Source organism: Electrophorus electricus, chromosome 3 (assembly GCF_013358815.1).
Source record: "Electrophorus electricus isolate fEleEle1 chromosome 3, fEleEle1.pri, whole genome shotgun sequence".
NCBI classification, from domain to species: domain Eukaryota; kingdom Metazoa; phylum Chordata; class Actinopteri; order Gymnotiformes; family Gymnotidae; genus Electrophorus; species Electrophorus electricus.
This window is the reverse complement of record NC_049537.1, coordinates 26965001-26980000: the sequence shown is the minus strand read 5'-3', so window position 1 is coordinate 26980000 and position 15000 is coordinate 26965001. Positions and strand designations below refer to the sequence as shown.

At 40.5% G+C, this 15000-nt stretch overlaps 1 protein-coding gene across 2 annotated transcripts in view; it reads right to left on the bottom strand.

Moving 5' to 3' along the window:
• si:dkey-71h2.2 (low density lipoprotein receptor adapter protein 1) overlaps nt 1-15000 on the bottom strand; it is a 30798-nt gene that overhangs the window by 9246 nt on the left and 6552 nt on the right. For both annotated transcript variants that reach the window (XM_035524696.1, XM_026998035.2), the window contains exons 2-3: nt 7108-7250; nt 4854-4966 (exon numbers count right to left, since the gene is read on the bottom strand). In XM_035524696.1, coding sequence (XP_035380589.1) covers nt 4854-4966; nt 7108-7250 — 256 coding nt within the window. The remainder of the gene's footprint in view (nt 1-4853; nt 4967-7107; nt 7251-15000) is intronic.

Below are 15000 nucleotides of genomic sequence, written 5' to 3'. Positions count from 1 at the left end.
CTGAGCATGATGGGGGTCGCTGAAGAGATCTACAAAACACATACAAACACGATATGTGCAGCGCACTGATTACCAGCTGAACCTGAGCTATGATTTCAACATGCCCCTTATCTCCATGGTATAATTCCATCTCTTTTGTGACACTATTGCTATAAGCACTACATAAATCTAAAAATTAATCTATTTATGCAAAAACAATGTGTAAAGTCTCTGGCCCCAAGTGACTAAATTTTTTTTTTCTTCTACTTTCCGTGATGCTGTTCCAACATTGTTACTTCAGTGCCTACTAATAACGTACTAGCACACATCTTAAAAACTGAATCGTAATTTCTGCATTGAGATCTGTCTGATGTTAAACTAACAGGAAGTCTTCGCAGAGCTGAGTAAAGGGTGTATGGTCAAACACACAATGTTAGCTAAATTAGAATGTAATAAGTATGCAGTGTTAGACTGGTACACAGACTATTTAAAATGCATTACTATTTAGAAAATATTAATATGTGGGCAAGCATTTAGGTTTTCAGTGATGTGAAGAAATGTACTTTCTTGCATTCATGCTAAGTTAAAATTGCAACATGGAATTCAAAAATGTGTTTGATTTTTTAAATTTAAGAAGTTCTGGTATGATCATGAAAGAGAATTTTAACTCACAAGTATAGGAGAGACAGTGGACGTCATGTGACAGCAGTAAAAATAGTTGGAGGTGAATATTTCCCATATGATATTCAGCTGTGGAACACTGTGGAGCTATGAAGTTGTAAGGCTCCTCTTCAAAGGGGCTTGTGGGATAATTAGCTCTTTCAGATAGAAGTAGGGCTTAGATCTCACTCTGAGTACAACTGTTGCTGCACTGCTTCTGACACATGACCTGAATAGCAATGCCCAAGACACCCAGCTCCTCTCTGCCCAAGACACCCAGCTCCTCTCTACCTCCCTCCCTCCCACTCCTTTCCTCCTTCTTCTCTTCTCCCCCTCCCTCGCTCTGTCTTCTGTCTCGCTATGTTGGTGTATGGTCAGTCAGCTTATTTTCATCAGTGGTGTTCCCTAAAAATCAGAAGAGCTGGGGCCAAAGAGAATGGAGGTCAAATAACAGCCTAAAACAGTTGCTCACCCTATGTGATGATGATGATGAGGAGGTTTAATTCAAACCATCCAAACCCTTCAAGCACTGGTGTTTCAGGTTGACACTCATGATATTTCTACATGTTATATTCACATACACTATTTTTGGTGCACAGTAATGGGATCCACAATATGGCAAATGTACAGGAGAATCCAGGTCAGTTGGTAAGTACCTTGCACCTGAGCTGAGAGCTTCCTGCAGTTTGTGGCTTCACACTTGTGCATGCACTCCATATTCACCGCCTCCAGGCAGGGAAGCCGTGCCCACCTCAACACCACTCAGCACACAATTCATACATAAATGTCACGAGAGTAAAAACGGCCAAAGCCATTTGCACTAATCAGCATGTGCCCAGGGTAAATCACCGAAGAACTGAGTTGAGCAAATCTCTAGACTCAACATGTAGGACTACCGTCCAGTAAGCTGGACATGCTGAGGTTAATTATTCCGTGTTCTGACAGGTTTCCATGTTGGCTTTTATATTATTAAATTACTTATATATAAACAAGCTACTGCTAACATAGTTTAAGTATAGGCAAAGTGTGAGATACAGCTTGCTTGCTCCATCATGTGCAACAGGCTTGCCTTTGGAGTTGAGCACATTAGCACAGGAAACACACAGTGTCACAGTGGGAGCCCCACCAAACTAAGCCCTAATGTCTCACTCCAGGCAGCATGCGAAATATACAGCAGGATTTGGGCTTTGGGAAAATAAAACAGCCTTGCAAACCAGTTACCATAACAAATTCATATGCAAATTCTAATATATATATATATATATATATATATATATATATATATATATATATATATATATATATATATATATATATATATATATTAGAGCCAAATTTAAATGCTTTTTAAAATGAAATATCATAATATTTTCTTTTTAAAAATGCATTAGGGAATATGAATTCCCACTACTTCTTTAACTCCAAACTCCAAACTAAGTGTACACTGCGTGCACAATTATTAGGCAAGAGAGTATTTTAATCATATCATCATTTCAATGCATATTTTCCAACTCCAAGCTGTATAAACTTTAATGATTATTGGACTTAAGCATATCAGGTGATGTGTATTTGTGTAATGAGGGAGGGTGTGGCCTAAGGAGATCAACACCCTATATAATGGTCTGCATAATTAGGCTGCTTCTTTTACTCAGGCAAAATAGGCCTGAGTGAAAATAGTGAAAATAGTGAAAAGTCTTTCAGAGAGATGTATCAATCTTAAAATTGTCAATATATTGGGGTGTGATCACAAAACCATCAAATGTTTTGTTGCAAATTTTCAACAGGGTCGCAAAAATGCGTTGAGAAAAAAAGATGCAAATTAACTGCCCGTGGCTGGATCAGTAACAGGTAGCTCCACTTCCACTCAGACTACAGCAAGGTGGAGGTGGGGTACTGCTATGGGATGGTATTATTAAAGATGAGTTAGTTGGACCTTTTCGGGTTGAAGATGGACTCAAAATCAACTCCCAAACCTACTGCCAGTTTTTAGAAGAAACTTTCTTCAAGCAGTGGTACAGGAGAAAGTCTGCATCTTTCAAGAAGACCATGATTTTTATGCAGGACAATGCTCCATCGCATGCATCGAAGTACTCCACTGCATGGCTAGTCAGTAAAGGCCTTAAATATGAAAGAATAATAGCATGGCCCCCTTCCTCACCTGACCTAAACCCTATTGAGAACTTGTGGGCCCTTCTTAAATGGTAGATTTATGGGTGAAGGAAAACAGTACAGCTCTCTGAACAGTGTCTGGGAGGCTAAGGTTGCTGTTGCACATAAAGTTGATTGTCAACAGATTACAATAATGATAGACTCCATGAATGGAAGGCTTATGGCTGTTATTGAAAAGAAGGGTAGCTATATTGGTCACTGATTTATTTATTTTTTAAATGTCAGAAACGTTTATTTGTAAATTGAGTTGTTTCTCACTTTAATAGATGAAAATAAACAAGTGAGGTGGGAAAATGTACGTTTTCCATTTAGTTGCATAATTCTGCACACTAATGGTTGCCCAATAATTATGCACACATAGATATTCTCCTGAAAGCCAAAGCCTCACTTTTACCTTCTTACTTTTTACCAGATTACTAAATAGCCAGTCTGTGATGAGTAAATATTCAGAGGATTATGGTCTTAGAAAAACAATGGATTACTATGGCTTTAAAAGACCCAAAAAGAAGTGCAAGGGATGCTTGGGTTTCACTGAAACTCCTCCCAGTGTTCGTCCACTCTTATCATCAGTTTGTGACATGTTTTTGTCACTTACATTTTCATGTATTAAGGGTAAAAAATGTGTGCATTTATTATTTATTTAACAATCCTCTTATATTGTATTCCTTGCCCTTAAAACTAAGCCTTAGGACTGTAAATAAACAAATATTGAATTATTTATTTGCAGCATATCAAATTACATTTAACTAAAATTTCCTTTACTTATTTGTGGGATCTTAATACATATTCCTACAGCATGTACCATAATACCATGCGATCTTCATATGAGCTGAAAAAAGCTACCCTCTGGCACCACTATGTTTGTTTTCAAACCATTTTCAAGTCAGGCTAATCCTCTTCGATCAAAGTCTGCACTGACCATGATCTGCACAGAGGTGCACTTTTCCAGGGTGTGATGTGCTCTCTCTCAGGACACGATTCACCTGGGCCAAGAGCTCAGGAGAAGAAAATAACCTGAAGGGCCAGTGGAGTGCCTTACCAATTTCAGTCCTCTATGTTCTTAGCACCCCAGTAATGTAAAACAGTACAGGCAGAAGGGCTCAGAGAAGTGAGGTGCCTGGCAGTGAGAGCTGGCAGGAGCATGGCCACAGCGTGCTAGGACAGACAGGCGGAGAGAGAGGGAAAGATACGGAAAAGAGAAAGATGGGAGGGTGAAAGGAGCAGAGGGAGGATGTCTCCTGGGGCTTGATGATGAAAGACATGAGAGACATTCATGATTCTAGTGCCTGTGTCTCTGCTGCTGCTGATAAGGGGACATCAGCAGGCAGACAGTCTCTACTAAGTACCTCTCAACCCCTCCCACACACACACACACACACACACACACACACACACACACACACAGACATGCGCGCACACATGCTTGCAATCCCACCCACCCACTCACCCACAAAACACACAAAAGCACACACACATATACCCCCCCACACACACACACACACATACAAACAAACATGCACACGCACATGCACAAACGCTTGCAAACCCACTCACAAAACACACAAAAGCACCACTTCAGTAACACTTTGTAAAATCACCAACAAATAAACACAAAGCGGCTATATTTGCAAAATCTCTTTTGCTGAACATTGTTAAAAGGTAAAGAGGTAATGGCTTCCTTTTGCAAAATGTTGTTAATGTATCCAGCAACTATTAAGCCAACAAAAACATTAATTAAATATTGATGTGATTTCTGACTGATGTAAATTTGCTCTAAAAAAAAAAAAAAAAAGCCCACTAAACCAAATGAAAGAATTCCAATAAATATCCCAAAACAGCTGTGGAAGCACTCTGAGCACTCATCTGAGCACTATATCCTTCAAAGCTCCAGTTAGGTTGCATACTGAACAACACATCTATCAAAACAGAACATGTAACTGGCTGAACCTGTCTAAACCAACGCTTTTACTGCTGCTTTTTGTTAGATAGCAAAGCTCATCTGGGTCTTTATGAAAGTGCAATTAGCTGTAACACTGATTTGCTACCTGTAAATAGACACATCCTCAATGAGGTCACTGGTCTCTGTGTCCGTAATGATGATTCCTTTAGGAGATACAGTCAGGGTCACCTTCCGGAACTTCTTTGCACTGGCACGAGCCTGTTAAAGTGAAAAACACAAACATAACCTCCAAATACCACTAGACATATAACCTAGAGAGTATGCTCAGTTATTCAAAACCAACACCCATTAAATCAACAACAAGAGCTTATAAGGAACATAATGCTTAAACTGATTAGTAGGTAATCTGATAATAATCATATTATTACAGTGTGCAAACTTCTGCTTGTCTCATGTGTCCAAGCATAAACACACTTACATCTGCTGTAAAAATACATATATCTAATAAAAGTAACACTGTGTAACAGCTTACTGAAGAGATTCTGAAATACGTTCAGACAATACAGAAACAAGGCCAGCCTAGAGAAATGGAAATACAGTATAGTTCACAAGCAGAGTGAAAGAAAGGCAGAGTGGAAATGAGAAATAGATGGGGAGAGAGAGAGAGACAAATAGAGCAAGAAAGAAAGCGAGAGAGAGAGAGAGAGAGAGAGAGAGAGAGAGAGAGAGAGAGAGAGAGAGAGACAGAGACAGAGACAGAGAAAGAGGCGGGACTTTTCAAGGACAAAGGGAAACAAGGAAATCAGGTAAACCATATCTGGAGGGTCTTTGCAGTGCCTGGGAGACAGTACTCAATGTGCAGATGGAAAAAGCCTCAATGAGATGTAGACTAATGCTAGTGTCTCTCGAACTGTGGCAGTCAAAGTTTTTCTGTAGTAAAAGTTTCTCTTTTACACATATTCTGCTCTGCTACAAGGAGAAAGGCAGTTGCTATCACACCTTCTACAGTCCTGACACCCTCTTTACAATCTTGACAAAGCTTTGTGCTCAAGCATGGGGTAAATATGACTTCAGAAGCATGCGCCAATTCGAGCGGCTCCATTTCAATAGGAATAGGGAGAAATTTATGACTCTCTCTCTTTTCTCCTTGTTAAAGTCGATCCGTGCTGATATAATGCCCCGGATAGGTTACATTCTGATTCCAATTTAGAAGTGGTGTCTTGGGCTATTGAGCTCTTTCAAAAAAATATTAGCTTACACACTGAGGAACAAAGAGGGGTTCCAGCAGAGAGCATTGTGTGTGTGTGTGTGTGTACATGCATGTACAGGTCACTGTAATGCTAAGAAAAAAACACATTCAGTGGAACTTTTGTATCGCAGTGAGATCTGAGAAATGGAATAAACATTTTTCCATCATACCATCCAGGTGACCGAGCTGACCTTCACAAACAATTGTCTACTGGCAACGCCAATTAAGCACAATATGTCCTGTATAAATCTGAATATCTATAACAGTGAAAATACAAAACAAAAGAAAATATAGACATTGCTTATTACTTTTGTACACACAGAGTCAATGCTACTATATGTTCCTCACACTGTCACGCAGCAAGACATGTCAGATACTTGTGGATGACAAACGGCAAACAATGTATTAACTTCACAAACAGTTTAGGAAATAACCCAGAAAGAAAGTCTGAGAGGCAAACAAATCCAAATCCAGAAACAGAGTAGCCGAAAGCAAGGGAGTAAGACAGGCAAACAGGAGTAACACGTGCAAGGCAAAACTCATTCACGGACTATAAACGTTAAAAGGTCAATACACAATTAAACAGTAGATAAATATACAACGCTCAGTTTGTTCAGGTAACTAGAGGAAATATTTCGCAATGAGGAAGCATGTGAGCAGCATATATAAATGTGATTGTAATGATGCACAGGTATGCTGGATTAGTACACTGGGGATGATGATCTCCCCAGAGACTTCTGGGAACTGTAGTTGGTGGTGGTTCCAGAGGGCTGCATGGCACACACAGTGATATCAGCTTGGCTACCATGTTTTGGAGACTCAACCAATAGTTGAGTATAACTGAGCATTACAGAGTGAAACAGTTATATGGGAAAGGCTCTTAAAAAAGCTGTCACATGTATTTGTGCGGCATCGAGGGACGTTGACATCCATAAAACTCAAAACATGTTTAATCTGGGTAACGTTAAAAAGTAGTTCAATCACATTACCCCATGGCTTGTTGGGAAAAATCAAATTCATGATTTTCTTTTGCTCATCAAGTAGTAGGGTATATTGCACCACCATTGCTCCTATGGCAGACATTTAGTACAAACAAGTGCACATGCAAGAGGCCTTTACATTGCTGGTCCCCGTAACTGCGGTAACTGACCGTGGTGACAATTCTCCGGATGGCAGCAGCTGCCATATCCTCTCCTTTAGGCTGGCCCACCAGCGTCATGCCCAGGTACTTCACGTTGAATACCATGCCCTCCAACAAGGTTTCCTTAGTGTCCGTCCAGTTCTCTGGAAGCTCTGAGAAGGAAAGCAACGGGAGACACTTTTCAGAAGTGAGCAAAAGCTCTGGTTTGTAGGCCTTTGCCTAAACAATACATCAAGCGCCCTTTTTTTTGAGGAAGAGGAGCATCGCTGCTTGAGGTCTCAATTTCAATTTCCCTAATTAAATAAAGACTCATAACAAAGAATAACATGCAAATGTTCTGGTCTACTTATGAGCAGTAAGCAGAATTTGGGCCACTGCAATTGTCTACGCCTGCACGATCTTTGCAGCGAGTGCAGTTCCCCAGTCTTTCCCCTGGAAAGGCACGGGCTTGTTCCCCGGTTCTGTAGTAGTGTAAATGTGTGCCACACAGCAAGCTTTAAATAGGCCCCACTCCCATCTGGGCACAGGACAAAAGTCTGTAGGACTACAGATCCTGGTCTAATGGACTGAGTCTAACTGTATGAGACAGTCACTGCTGTGCTCAGGTAATACAGGAACTAAGCTAAAACACAAGATGGTATAGCTCAAATTTCTGAGGAATGTTTACATTTTTTAACCAATGATCTTGTATCACAGATGACCTCTTTATTCCTCATTTATGTGACTTTTCCAGAGTGCTCTTCTGCAAAATGTGAAATATGCGTACATACTTTGCTTTTCAAATTTACTTTGTTCAAATATATCTTGCAAGGCTTAATTCTCTTTGATACCATTGGGATGATACTATTGGAATTAATTTAATAAGTCATCAAATGAACTTAGTAAGACTTCCCTTTGATGAGAGACTCCAGCAAGCCAGTCTTCATAACAGCTAATGATATTGTTCAAGCCAGTATTCATAACAGCTACATTGATATTAAATAAACACTGTTTACACCACCACCTTTATTCACTTGAAAATATCTTTAATTTAGTTTCTTAGAGTGGTTCATGCTCAAGTTTTTAAACCTGGACCCCTGCTTTTGTAATTCAGGCCACTACTTGCCTGAACCCACACAGTACTGCATGCAGATGGTATTCCACCTTAATGGCCACATGGTCTGCCAGTGAGAAAGAATCCCTCATCCAAGATGCTGGTGTCGAATGTGATGCTGTGCTAAAGCTGTCTTCTTGGCCATCTGGCCCACCCACCCTGCACCAGCTGTTTGGGGCACAAAAGACAGGCCTCCGATCACATCTCTCCTCAGTGGTCTGTGGATGTGAAACATTCACTCACGGCTCAATCCAAAAGGCTGTTGCCCTGACAGGAATAAGCCTATTGACTAAACAGCTTTAAGCAAGAGGCCATCCACCTATGTAAGCCAATTAATGTGTATTTCATTGTAACCAATGCTGTACAGTGGCTATATAGTGTCCGTTGTCAGCCAGAGGAGGATGGGCCACCCCCTTTGAGTCTTGGTTGCTTTCAAGGCTTCTTCCTCATGTTTTAGGAAGTTTTCCATTGTCACTGTTGCCCTTGGCTTGCTCACTGGGGGCTTGGACTCAGACATGTGTAAAGCTGCTTTGTGACAACAGCTGTTGCAAAAAGCGCTATATAAATAAATTTGACTTTGACTTTGACAATGTTAGAGTCCAAAGCATAATGTTCCGTTTCCCCAATAAAGGTACGAGAAACCTCACTGTCCAACACTTCAGTTTGTGAAGACAGAGTAAATGCAATCCAGGTGACAGGTCAATACAGGAATGACAATAATCAGATATGGACAGGTTTATAACAACAACAGGTCCCTGTAGTCAGCATTAGCAGGGCGGTGGGGAGGAGCAGGATTTCTGAACAATGTAATTTTTGATGTCTGATTTGTGTGTGTGTGTGTGTGTGTGCGCGCGCGCGCATGTGTGTGTGTACAGTGGGGTGATCTAATTAGCTGAAACACAAAACAAGATTAGCAGAGAAGCAGTCAGACTATAACCACATTTCTCTGTGGTGAAATATGAAGCCACAGAGGGACACAGTTTGTAGACGTAGTTCTTACTGACCCAGTCGTGGCACACTACCATCACTGGGCTTGTCCTTACTGGACCTGTAGAAGCCTGCAGACAGGCACAGGGAGGTGGATATGGGTTGCACACCAGCAGCTGCTGTGTGCTCAGGACAAGCTCCACGGTCTCATTTCTACGCAAAAACCATCAGCAATACTCCAGGAAGAAAGCTCAGAAAGCTAAAGGTGTCACTTTCATGCTGAGATATTTAATTAAAACATACACTTAGGTTTACGCATGAACATGTGGGAGTTACCCTTGGAAATAAATAATGTACATGTATCATTGCCCAAGGCTGAATTTGCATTGGCGAATAACTGTGTGGACTATGCACGAGCACAACTCATATTTCAAAACAACTCCATTAAAAAAGCTTTAAATCAAAGAAAAATGAGTTTAAAAGAAACCCTCAAATTTAGAGTTGTAAATCTAAAGTTTGACAACTGAACAAGGGGCTTCTCATCTCCTTATCCCCCTGGCTTTTAGAGTCTCAAAATAACGAGTCTTGGGAGGAATCTAGGGCATTACTTTGTCAGAAATTAGGGCAAGTGGGGGCTATAACAGGGTGGAGAGGGAGGGCACTCGATGGAGGGAGTGATTTCATTAAGCCTTGGAGGAAATCCAGACTCAATCATGCTCAAGCCAAAAAGCATGGTAAGCTGAGTGTGTCTTTTGGGTGACCATCCCAGTGCCATTACACCTTTATCCTGAGTCTGCACTAGAGAAGAAGATTGGAGTTCAGCATACTGACACATGGGTTAACACGCATCATTTGCATAGATCAGTCTGCTTGGGACAACAGCATGCATCCTATCAGACAAGACCACGGAAGTGTCTAGGACTGTGCTCCGTTGCCTAGCAACAAATATAATTATGTGAGAGAGTTGACAGTTCCTCAATGGGGGAGGTTCTGTTCGATTCTGCTGTCCAAATGGAAAACAAGCATTTAAATGTAGATATGCAAAAACATGACATAGGTACACAAATTTTCCTTCTGACAACATGACAATTGGCTGGACAAACAACATTCCAAGACAAGAAATGAAATTCTATTAACAGGCATTTTTTGCCAACAGCTAATGCCCTTTGTGTTTGCAGTTAAACAGTTAAACTGACTGCTCAGTTTCATTATAACATAATATATTGCATTTTTGTATTATGCAATATTTAAACTAGCCATTTTATTCAGAAGTGGTTAAAATGGAGAAAAGGCTTCCAAAAGGGAGCTGGCATATTCTTTTCATTTCTCCACCATGTCGATTCTCTCATTTTGTGCTTGGTATTGGGGGGGGCGGGCTGAACCACGGTAGCTTAGATAAACACAATGGAGGTCTGCATCCCTGTAGAGCAGTCGTAGTGGGTGAACCTCGGTTTCTGAGGGAGAACAGATTGAATTTCCTCCCTTTTTTATCCAAAATAAAATTGCCATAGGGTCACTTGCTCTGTAAGTGATACCATCTCCCACAATTCATATTTACAGTGACTGTCCTCAGTCATTTCAGAGACCAAATGCAAATTAATTTTAAGATTCAAATATTAAATTAAAATGCAGATGCTCAGAGAGGAACTGTTTTGAAAATAATCCCTCATTCATTTCATATTCCAATGAATTCCTTTCACTCCATAGCAAAGTCATAACTTCAGGAGGCCAGTAAATATGACGAGGTTATCAGCCACATGTATGACTGCAAATGGATTTAATGAACAGGAAAAAAAGAGAGAGGTTGATTTCATTGGTGGAAGATGAAAGGCATATCTGCAGCCTCAGGCAGCGAGGAACGTTTCTCACAAACCTCAGTGAATTTGTTGGTTTATGTCAAATGTTCTCTGTTAACTTCTCAGATGCACACCTCATACATAAATACTCAGCACATACTTTTTTAAAACACATTTGAACATTAGAAGTACCTCTTAGGTATACAGTTAGAGACTGTGACCTGACTGTCATCTGCAGGATAGAATCCTCATCTGCATAGCTGAATTCAAAGTCCCACTTATGATATTCTTATCTGTGACTTATTTATCTATACTGATCAGTCATAGTATTAAAACTACCTGCCTAATATTGGGTAGGTCCCTCTTGTGCTGCCATAACAGTTCCTATCCATTGAGGCATGGATTTCACATGGACTCCTCCCATGGTGTCCTGTGGTATCTGGCACCAAGATGTTAGCAGCAGATCCTATAAGTCTTGTAAGTTGTGAGGTGGGGCCTCCATGGATGTGACTTGTTTTTTCAGCACATACCACAGATGCTAGATTGAATTGAGATCTGCGGAATTTGGAGGCCATGTTGGGGAATTTTGAGGCCATCAAACTATTCCTGGACAATTTTGGAGTGTGCCATTACCATTAGGAAATGTTGCTGTCATAAACGGGTGTACATGGCCTGCAACAGTGTTTAGGCTGATGGTATGTGTCACATGAATGACAGGATCCAAGGTTTCCCCACAGAACTGTGTCCAGAGCATCACACTGCCTTTGTTGGTTTGCCTTCTTCCCATACTGCATCCTGCTGCCATCTCTTCCCAAGGTAAGCAACACACGTGCACTCCATACACATGATGTAAAACAAAACAGGATTCATCAGACCAGGCCACCTTCTTCCATGGTCTAGTTCTTGTGCTTGTGTGCCTATTGTAACTGCTGTCGGTAGTGAACAGGGCCAATGTGGGATCTCTTACTAGTCTGTGACTATGCAGCCTCATACAAATAAATCTGCAATGCACTGTGTGTTCTGACACATTTTTATTATAGCCAGCATGAACGTTTTCAACAATTTATGCTACAGTAGCTCTTCTGCTGGAACCAATGGGCTAGCCTTCACTTCCAACCCCCGTTACTGAGCTGGTTACCAGTTCACCAATTGTCCTTCCATGGATCATGTTCTACACAAGAATTCTACACAAAACCTGATGTTTTGAAGATGTTTGGAGATGTTTTGGAGATGCTCTGACCCAGTCAACTGCCTATCATAGATCCTTACGCTTGCCCATTTTTACTGCATATGTTCAACTTGAAGAACTGACTGTTCACTTGGTGCCTAATATAGCTCATGAGTGCCACTGTAATGAGATAAGTTTTATTCACTTCAAAAGTATTTTTAGGTATGTAACTATACCACAATGTCTCCTCTAATTTACTATTATCAAACATCAAACATTAGGAAACTGAACCACATATTCTTTAACTTGCCTTAATATATTGACTTGTGCTATATGACAGGTTTTATGAGTTCCTGCTTTGTTCATATCAGGCTCTAGTCCTATCAGCAGAAAACCACCAATTCAAATTTGAGCCTAGCACTCTACTTTAAAAATATTTAAAAATCACAACAAATTGGAAATGGTGCCTGGCTCTAGAGATCAAACATTAGTACAGGCGGCAAAACAACTCTGCTTTAACAACAATGCAGTTGTTTAATACATGACACTCCAGACTTTGCAACAGGCAATCCAACGGTATGACTGTGTTAACTGCTAGACACAATTCAATACTCAAAGGATAAATTACATTGTTTTTTTTCTGCATTTCCAAAGCAGGTATTGATTACAATCCCATATGGCAAGCCAGAGTGCGAACAAACTCTAAATTTAACAATAGAGCTGATCACCAGGGCAAAAAAAACCCCAATAACCACCAGTGTGCCCTCAGGTGATCTGCCTGATACCAAAACTGCTTCATGGAACGAAGAAGCCACACCATGGCTGACACTGATAGTGTCTCTAACCTCTATCTGTTCCTGTGTTTAGAAAGAACTAATTTTAAAGTGCACTATGAAGTTGAATGTCCAGTTTATACATGCTGTTAATTTACTGATGTGGCTTTGTTGCTAAATTTTACTTCTTCAGCAGCCTGTTTGTTGATAGGACTACAATTGCCAGAATAAGCTCCTACTAAGCTACAAACAAAGGATAATTTTCAGAGCATTTATTTTCTTTTGGGGTCCATCTAAAAGGACTCATGCTAATTAATATGGAGGATTGCAAGGCAGCTGACAAATTGTAAAAAAGCAGATCAGAGTTTGACATTGCATTGACCTACAGTGAACACTGAATGAAGTATTATTGCTATGGTGAAGTGAAATCTAAAATCTGAGCCCAGAAATGTTGACTACTTTGCAAGCTCTACACTTTGACTGAGATTTAACTGAGACTGAGAGCAAGCAGGTTACATTTCCATTAAATGCTAATTGCCACACAATATCCTGCATCACTGAATTCATGCTCAAAACCTTCTCCTATAACATGACTAGCCACATCACTAAAATGATCAAGAGATATTTTTAGTTGATTTCAGATAATCATCCCTTCCTCTCTCTTTACATTTGTGGCTAGGTTCAAGGTAACATTTAAACAAATAAAGACTCTCATTCAACATGAGCTGCCTGTCCCTTGAACACCTACACCAGCTGCCACCTCCCAGCGCTGTTATCTCACAAGGCCTCAGCTGGTGTGTGAAGCATCACAGGCTTCCTGTGGAGATTCAGCTTTCACTCTAATGCACTGCATTTGTGGCTGGTTTAGTTAGCACTTGTACCCCACACACTCTCAGTAATGGTTCTGGTCAAAGGTCTATGATAAGGAAAGCACTGCTGAGGAGAAGATGAAGGGCTCTAAAAGAACAATGAAGCAGAACAGAGCAATAAAGTAGGTTCCACTCAGTAGTTCAACTGCAGAACAAAGCCAATGTCAAGAGAAGCATAAATGATGTTACAGAACATCCCAGAACATCAGGCTTTACATGCCAGTTTGTTGGTATTTATAAAACAGTAGATCCTTGACTATCTTCAGAACTTTCTGTCAGCAGATGCACTTTCAGTGCAAAGAGTGGTTTATTTTAAGTGCAGTTTCATAATGTAGGAGTTTCTTAATGTTGGTGGAGCTGGCATATGACTTGCATAGCTCATACACGCAGCACACTGCGTCCTTACAAGTCATGGCAAGATGCCATGCTGTCTGCTGGTTCTGAGTAAATGAACTGTGCAACTTGTGTGTTTACTGATTCCAGGGACCCGTGAGTATATATTCATTAAAGAGACACATTCAGCAATTAGGAAAGATCAATAAGGTGTAAGAGAATATAAACAAAATAACCTCTAACAAACATGCTTCTTGGAGATGCCCTTGGAATCAACTGTTTTCTGGGACAGCAAAAAACCTCTATAGATTCTCACAGATGACAGCTGTCTCATGTGTCATGCCCCATTTTATGAGAACCAATCCCATAAGGTATTCATTAATTATTCAAGTAATTCAATATTCATGCATTTATGTAATTTGTGATAAAATATGGATATGTATTTTGCACAGTCACAAACAAATGGCTTCATTATGTGACAGTCAGGGCATGTCAGATGCAAGCCAAACACTTCTTTTCCTACTGTTTTGCTTTCCATCTCAACCCAGGGTGTCTGACGTCAAAACCGAACAGCTTTGCTTTGCCCGAGTATGACAAAAGGTTCTCTTGATAAGTCTAAAGTGGTTTGAAGAGAGAGAGACAGAGTAAAAGCTAGCGAGGGAAAAAAGAAAAAGTGGTGAAAATCAGAACTGCGTGCGCTCCCTCAAAAAAAAAAAACGTGAAAAGAGAAACAAAAGTAAAAAATGAAAAGCTTGGTTTAACAATGGGGGGGGGTGCACCTTCAAAGGGAGAGGAGGAATAAGAGCCTGGTGTGGAAAATGAGATGAGAAAAGACAGTTGGGGGGAGGGGAGGGGGGGCACGGCATCATTTTTCCCTGACAGCTGTCCAGGGCATGAAGCGAGGAGGTGTTGGAAGTTATGGATTTCTCCTCCCTTTGAACAA